Source organism: Coregonus clupeaformis, chromosome 16 (assembly GCF_020615455.1).
Source record: "Coregonus clupeaformis isolate EN_2021a chromosome 16, ASM2061545v1, whole genome shotgun sequence".
Classification (NCBI taxonomy): Eukaryota; Metazoa; Chordata; class Actinopteri; order Salmoniformes; family Salmonidae; genus Coregonus; species Coregonus clupeaformis.
This window is the reverse complement of record NC_059207.1, coordinates 49,892,048-49,900,597: the sequence shown is the minus strand read 5'-3', so window position 1 is coordinate 49,900,597 and position 8,550 is coordinate 49,892,048. Positions and strand designations below refer to the sequence as shown.

The 8,550-nt window shown below is 39.4% G+C and overlaps 1 protein-coding gene across 1 annotated transcript; it reads right to left on the bottom strand.

Annotated features, from left to right (window-relative positions):
• Positions 1-2,517: 2,517 nt before the first annotated feature.
• LOC121585054 (leukocyte surface antigen CD53) lies at positions 2,518-8,550 on the bottom strand. Its single transcript, XM_041901395.2, has 8 exons — positions 8,354-8,550; positions 6,643-6,725; positions 5,792-5,980; positions 5,500-5,574; positions 5,160-5,273; positions 4,888-4,995; positions 4,684-4,767; positions 2,518-2,865 (listed from the first exon to the last, which is right to left on the bottom strand). The coding sequence occupies exons 2-8, from the start codon at positions 6,703-6,705 to the stop codon at positions 2,794-2,796; spliced, it is 705 nt and encodes a 234-aa protein (XP_041757329.1). The 5' UTR covers positions 6,706-6,725; positions 8,354-8,550; the 3' UTR covers positions 2,518-2,793.

The following is an 8,550-nucleotide window of genomic DNA, read 5'->3' as shown; positions in this document are numbered from 1 at the left end:
AGTGAGGCTTTTTCAATTGATACTAAGTAGATCGCTCCATGGTGCAACTGGGATGGGATGGCAGTTATTTGGCTGCATACTGGTTACCACGAGGGGCAGATTTGAATCATCAATGGTAACTTGTTCTTTTTTTTGTGTCATGCTTAATTTGAACTAATCGTAACTGTGATTTTAACCCATAAGGGGTCTGTTGTTTTTGGTTTTATGTATGCTGGAAATGGCTTGGACAGTAGAGGGTGTGACTTCGTGATACTGTATTTGACATGATCAATTTAAACTAGTGCAGATTCTATCGTGGGGTGATGGTTACTGAACAAATAATAACTGACAGTTTTTTAAAATAAAAAGCAGATGATATACAGGTTTTTAACCTAGATGTTTTAATGTTTTAAAGAGGGGCTGGGTACCCTATTGTTATTTACTCATTCCAATTATGTTGGTGGTTATGGTTGGGTTGTGTGAATAGGTTTGACTTGGAGATTTTGGTAGACAAGGGTTGGAAAAGGCTACATTTCTCATCTTATTTATTGATATTGTCATTGCAGATAGCGGTGTGATGAATCTGCTGTCATGGACCTTTTGGTGGATTAAATGTTTACTGAGTGATAAGAGATCACTCTTTGCAGCATTTCAATCATGAATGGTTTGGGTTCTCTAACGTAGCGGAATGTACTTTCAAGACATGGTACTGTCTCAAAATACTCTAACTGAGCTTCAGATTTCTGATACTCTGTTATGCAAGTGCATTTAATTGGCTTTTGATTGATTACAACATCACATTTTCCTCTGCAACTCTTAACTTCACCCATGGCCATAGTGAGCACTGAATTATTTACTAGGGTGGAATAATGTGGTATACACCCGCCCTACTGCTGATTCAGTATCCTCCTGAGACTTGGGCTACGTTATGTCATTACCCTCCTCTGGTCAGACCAGGAAATATGGAATGTGTCATTGCAATATTGCAATGTTATTAATGCAATATGCAGCAAAAGCAAGAAAAGGCATGGAGCATCTGTTTGAAGACGTTGCACATCAAACATTAGTTTGTCCCAGGTGTAGGTCATACACAAATAATTGAATAGCCCAAAGGCTTTTGAATGAAACATATCTTTCCAAATGAAATCCCTTTTATAGACTAGAGTTTCTGTTAAAGTATCCAGTGCATTTAGAGGTGTCCATGATGCAGGAATAGTCTAGCATTTTATGTTTGGTGGCATTGCTTTACCATAATGTCAGTCAGTTTCTGCTGAATTGATAGTATGTTTGTTACTCAGAGGCACTCTGGTGGAGGGCTCTGTTTTTTTTAACGACCTCCCTATTAAATAAAGAGAAGATATCTTAACATTTCAGTTTAGTCAAATGCATCTCCCACTCTCTTCAAAAGAGGACATTGTTTCTTCTGTTGTGTGTTCAGAGAGGAGGACAAAAGTGCCACAGTTACTGGAATTTTGTACAAACTAAATATAAAGAAATTGACCTCCCCTGAAATGGACTGCACTAGAGGCATGACGTCACATTGAAGATAGCAGTGGCTGTGCTTCAGACACAGGGTAATTACAGGGGCAGTGTGGGGAAACAAACCGGACTCATTTAACAACTGTCATATTTCAGAGCAGAAAAGAGAATGGATGATCTGTGTCTGAGTAGTTTTGCATATCTCTAGGTGAATTGCAATAATTGTGTGTGTATAGTTTCTGAGGTATCAGGGGTGTTCAGTTTGCAATAAATGGTATATTCTGCTGTGTACAGTTACATTTTTTTAAATGACAAAATTGTACTTGTTTATTTTTTGTGATGGTTTAAAAAAAGAACACAATTATTTTAAAATGTAAAGGACATTTTAGTATTTTTTTAGTTTTTTTGTCTTAAAATATTGAGGATGCAGGATTTTATTCTTTAAATAAAACTGTGGAATACTTATGGAATACTTAAATGTCTGTTTTTATTCTTAAGTATATTTGTAAATGTACCGGCATATCTCAATTTGAAGTTAAATATATCTCGCCCCAGGATTGAGAAAACAGTAAGGTGGTGTGAAAAACTGCAAATCTACATAGAAAGGGACCTGAATGGAGATGTTGTAAATCCAAAACGGAAAGCATCCTTCATTTTCTGGGAATGAACTCGCATAACAAACCCAGCCCAAACAAGTTGGTAGTGTCATCACACCTTCAACAAAATGTTCTCACAGAAAGGAGGGTCCTTTTCTGACAGCCTCGTTGTTATATTAGTGAAGTGAAACCATCAGCTAAGCTAAAAGAAGAAGTGGTTAAATTGTTTCACCATGCAGGTTGAAAGTAACAGGAAACTATGATGTTGACAAGCAGCTGTCAACTGAGTCTGCCACTGCATAGTTACAAAGATGGTGATGGGTGACAGTTTTCTATAATTTTTTTTAGCTCAAAGGGATATTATTTTAGGAAATCTGTTCCCAAGTATTCTACTGATGGTGGAAAAATCTATACAGTTACATATCGGGAGGGTAAAGTACTTTTAGTCAGGATCTTTGTGGGGTTAAAATGAATTAAAAGCTCAATGTTTATTGAATTATTTGGGTTTACATTATAAAGTGCCTGCCTTTCAGCATGAAATGAAACCTCAGAGAGCATGAACTGGCGGCATGTTACAGAAAACAAATAAAACATACATTTAATTATATAAAATCTCATAGGTGAATGCTTTTCAAATTATTGTTGTAAAGATACGTGTATAAGGAAATCCTTTGTAAAACAGTTGAAGACAGATGTGTTCAGTGTGAACAGAAAGGTCCTAACCAGGGAGGCAGAATTTTCATAATTTGTAGGCGAGTCCAGACCGGCTTATGTGACAGAACAAAGTCATGGAGAAACACATGCCCAGGACCTACCAACATAGAAAAGACAAAATGGATGTGTTAGCCTACATGGTGTTCTGGTACAGTGAGGGAAAAAAGTATTTGATCCCCTGCTGATTTTGTATGTTTGCCCACTGACAAAGAAATGATCAGTCTATAATTTTAATGGTAGGTTTATTTGAACAGTGAGAGACAGAATAACAACAAAAGAATCCAGAAAAACGCATGTCAAAAATGTTATAAATTGATATGCATTTTAATGAGGGAAATAAGTATTTGACCCCTCTGCAAAACATTACTTAGTACTTGGTGGCAAAACCCTTGTTGGCAATCACAGAGGTCAGACGTTTCTTGTAGTTGGCCACCAGGTTTGCACACATCTCAGGAGGGATTTTGTCCCACTCCTCTTTGCAGACATTAACGTTTCGAGGCTGACGTTTGGCAACTCGAACCTTCAGCTCCCTCCACAGATTTTCTATGGGATTAAGGTCTGGAGACTGGTTAGGCCACTCCAGGACCTTAATGTGCTTCTTCTTGAGCCACTCCTTTGTTGCCTTGGCCGTGTGTTTTGGGTCATTGTCATGCTGGAATACCCATCCACGACCCATTTTCAATGCCCTGGCTGAGGGAAGGAGGTTCTCACCCAAGATTTGACGGTACATGGCCCCGTCCATCGTCCCTTTGATGCGGTGAAGTTGTCCTGTCCCCTTAGCAGAAAAACACCCCCAAAGCATAATGTTTCCACCTCCATGTTTGACGGTGGGGATGGTGTTCTTGGGGTTATAGGCAGCATTCCTCCTCCTCCAAACACGCTGAGTTGAGTTGATGCCAAAGAGCTCCATTTTGGTCTCATCTGACCACAACACTTTCAACCAGTTCTCCTCTGAATCATTCAGATGTTCATTGGCAAACTTCAGACGGGCCTGTATATGTGCTTTCTTGAGCAGGGGGACCTTGCGGGCGCTGCAGGATTTTAGTCCTTCACGGCGTAGTGTGTTACCAATTGTTTTCTTGGTGACTATGGTCCCAGCTGCCTTGAGATCATTGACAAGATCCTCCTGTGTAGGTCTGGGCTGATTCGTCACCGTTCTGATGATCATTGCAACTCCACGAGGTGAGATCTTGCATAGAGCCCCAGGCCGAGGGAGATTGACAGTTATTTTGTGTTTCTTCCATTTGCGAATAATAACTGTTGTCACCTTCTCACCAAGCTGCTTGGCGATGGTCTTGTAGCCCATTCCAGCCTTGTGTAGGTCTACAATCTTGTCCCTGACATCCTTGGAGAGCTCTTTGGTCTTGGCCATGGTGGAGAGTTGGGAATCTGATTGATTGCTTCTGTGGACAGGTGTCTTTTATACAGGTAACAAACTGAGATTAGGAGCACTCCCTTTAAGAGTATGCTCCTAATCTCAGCTCGTTACCTGTATAAAAGACACCTGGGAGCCAGAAATCTTTCTGATTGAGAGGGGGTCAAATACTTATTTCCCTCATTAAAATGCAAATCAATTTATAACATTTTTGACATGCGTTTTTCTGGATTTTGTTGTTGTTATTCTGTCTCTCACTGTTCAAATAAACCTACCATTAAAATTATAGTGTAGTTTTGCAACACCATCCCAAATGGTACCCTATTCCCTGCATGGGTTCATCTGGTTAAAAGTAGTGCACTATATAGAGAATAGAGTGCCATTTGGGAAGCACACCATATTTCTTAGACGCTATTCAAGATGAGTAACATATAGGCCTCTCAGGTGACAGACGCTTCTGGTCAGGAATACATCTTTTTTGTATGTGAATGTCAATATAAACTGACACCCTGTATTAACTAGTAGGGAATCTGATCATACCTCAATAATGCAGAGCACAATCACACCAACCCCAGTGGCTAGGAAGTTCTTCCCAAACCACTCCGTCAGCTTATTGTAACAACCCTGAGATGAAGAAGAGAAAATATCCTTATTGCGTGACATCAGCTATGTTTTTCTACAGTTTTATAGTTCAGTTGAGGCTTGTTACTCATATGAGCGGATATTGTATATGTTTTGTCATACGGCCTTCCAGTATACTGGATGCTTGATGTCACATGGGCTCATGGAGCAGCAGGACATAGGCGCTTTGTCCTTCCAGTCACTTGCGTTATTGACCCCACAGCACTGGAACTACATGCAATAGAATTGAGTATGAGAAAAGCAGTGTTATCAACACATGAAATTACATAGGCTACATTACATTGCCACTCACTTTTGTTCTCACCCGTGACAGGGCGAAAGAGGGGCATCCATGTTTCATTGTAAAGTCTAAATGTTTCTCAATTCACACTCACCGTGGTCTGAATGATGTCCCAGTCGTCCGTGTTCATTGTGGAATTCCCACCTTTAGCTGAGTCCCTGGACATCTTCAGACTGTCTGTGAGATCCTTCTTTAGGAAGCTGTCAATCTAAGCACACACATTAATTTCTTAGCAGTATGAACGTCTCATAAAACATTACCTGATTATCTCCTATCATCTTTGACCTTTCCTCACAACCCTGGCCCTCTCTCAACTCCTGATTTTCCTGTTGTAAGTCCTCATTAGTAATGTATTAATGTTCTCTTCTTCACTTCATTTTCTCTCACCCCTTAACCTCCTACCAATGTCTGATGGTGCACCTACTATATCTTACCTCTGTCTCATATACCAGCAGTAGACAGGCTACAGTCAGCTCCACCAACATCAGAATGAGCAGCAGGATGAAAAACTGCAAATCAAGACAAACTGAGTATATGCACATCCTTCTGGAAAATCCTTATGTAATCGCATGTTGTACTTGTAATGAGTGATTGTACCTTGATAAATAAAAAGAGGTAAATTACAAGTGTTTGTAAGTCAGTTTAAAGCAAGGACAGTGAATGACGAGACCAATGTCGCTGATGAATACAAAATAATGTCAAATATGAGTTCCATGTGAGACCTACAGTGATGAGGAGGCAGCGGTTCTCTTTCAGGGCCCCCAGGAACCCCAGGAAGGACACACAAGTCATGATGATGCCGGTGATGAGGAGTGTGTTGGACAGATTCAGGGAGTACAGGGTGGGGATGAGAGCAGACACCTTGGAGTTCAACATCATGAACACTCCAAAACCAAACACTGCGGTTCCACAAATCTGACCAAACACAACATGGTGTCAACATACATCATACAGAATATGGAGTCATATGACATTATTGTGGTGTCCATATTAGGACAGTCTCATCTGGACTTGTCAGGCTTATCAGGAGGAGGCTGTCCTAAAATGTACATCATACAGGATAAATGGAAATTGAAATATTGAACATGGGCAAGGTTGCGTTGGGTAGGTAACTTTCTAAATGTAATCTGTTACAGTTACCTGTCCAAAATTGTAATGGTTACTTTTGGATTACTTTCCCCTTAACCTTAAGAGGCATTAGAAGAAGACAAAAGGGATCCATGAAATGCATTTAATGTGTCATCTTAGTGGTCTCTGACTTCCTCAGGTGGGATAAACTTAAACTTGTGCCTTTTTTCAATGCTGAATTGAATGTCATTGAGAAAACACAAAGGTATTTTCTCCCCCGCAAACATCCTTTCTGAATTTAAAAGTAATCAAGAAGTAATCATGTAGTTTTTCAAAAGTACTGCATCTGTTTATCTGATTACAATATTTTAGCTTTTAACGTAACTAATTACCAGTTACTGCTTTTTGTAATCAGATTACATGTTACTCCCAAACCCTGAACATGGGTTTCAATCTCATTCAGGAAAGTAAGAGTAGAAGGCTAATAGGTGGATGTTGGAGATACGTACAAAGCACAAGAAGTTAACCACACACATGGTGTATTTCAAACACTTGAGGCAATTTTGAGCCATTCCCAGAAGTGCTTCCAGACCTGTAAAATAAACAAGAGACAGATAAACACATTGTGCCAATACATCAATGATAAGCGTGTCTTTAACACAGAGACCATCAGTGGAAACAGTATAATATACAACACAAATACACAGCAACAATTGTTTAAAAATAATACGAATATCATTGAGTCAGATTTTTATTTTGTTCATCTGAATAAATTAAAAGGAACAGGGTACTGTTTGTGAGTGAGTAGTGAGGTCATCAAGTGTCACAGAATGAGGAAATGCTGTATCTGGTTTACTTCCTTTAAATTTATCTAGGGGACACGGCCAAACATTTTTAAAGGGTTTTCATCATAGCTTTTAACATGATGTTTAGACCAATACAGTTTTGATTTCTATGGAAAAATCTGTAGATTGAATAGAGCCCTTAGTCTTTGAGGAAATATCAGTGAAAGTATACCAACATCATAACAGTGTTTCATCCCACTGCGGAATGGAAATATGAGTGGAATTGTACACCCACTCAATCACAGGAGGCTGCTGAGGGGAGGATGACTCATAGTAATGGCCAGAACAGAGCTAATGGAATGGAATCAAACACATGGAAACCATGTGTTTGATGTATTTGATACCTTTCCACTAATTCCACTCCAGCCATTACCACAAGCCCGTCCTCCCAAATTAAGGTGCCACCAACCTCCTGTGCAATGTATCCAACCCAATATGACACTTATCCTCTGACACCATGCTGTGTCTGTGATTATTAGCCATATTTAAATGTAACTCACCGAGTCAAATTTAAAATACACTTTATATCCTCCCTGACATTGAAATCAATTACTGCCAAACAACCTCTAAGGCTGGGTTGTTTGGCAGTAATTGATTTCAATGTCAGGGAGGATATAAAGTGTATTTTAAATTTGACTCGGTGAGTTACATTTAAATATGGCTAATAATCACAGACACAGCATGGTGTCAGAGGATAAGTGTCATATTGGGTTGGATACATTGCACAGGAGGTTGGTGGCACCTTAATTGGCAGCCAAATTCTGATATTTTTTCCACTAATTGGTCTTTTGACCAATCACATCAGATCTTCTCACATAATCTTTTTCACAGCTGATCTGATTGGTCAATAGACCAATGAAGGAAAAACATATCAGAATTTGGCTGCCTATATAAACACAGCCTAAGAAGCCCCAAACTGCCTTATCTTTCTTCTTATAACACTTTACTGGAGAAATGTTGTTTTTATATTAAATATACATGTTTTCAATATACAACACTCCCAACATTTAATTTTAGATTATTCTCATAGGTTTGTTGAAGTTCCTCTCTTTTCATCAGTGGAGGCTGCTGAGGGGAGGACGGCTCATAATAATGGCTGGAACGGAGCGAATGAAATCAGCCATTACCACGAGCCCGTCCTCCCCAATTAAGGTGACACCAACCTCCTGTGCTTTTCATATACACAGGAACAACTTTTCTTATCCCCTGACGTCTATTAGACTAGACACATCACTCATAGCAATCTAAAGACACATATCCTCACTGTTTTACAGCAAATAAAAGATAACTTCACATTTAAAATGATGACACTGTTGAGTGGGAATGGTACGGATTGAGCTTTGGTAAATGAATACAATTGAAACCTTGTGCTTACCTTGTCAGTTGAAATAGTGATACAAGTTTCAATCAAACCCAATACCCTTTACAATCCGTTGTTTAGAGGATGTACTGCAACTTTGACTTGACTGTACTGGTACTTTCCATTCTCAGTAGACTGTAGGCAAGGGGATATGTCAATTCATTCTACTTCCTTATTCTACGGCACACTATGGGGCCATGCATTTCAAAATA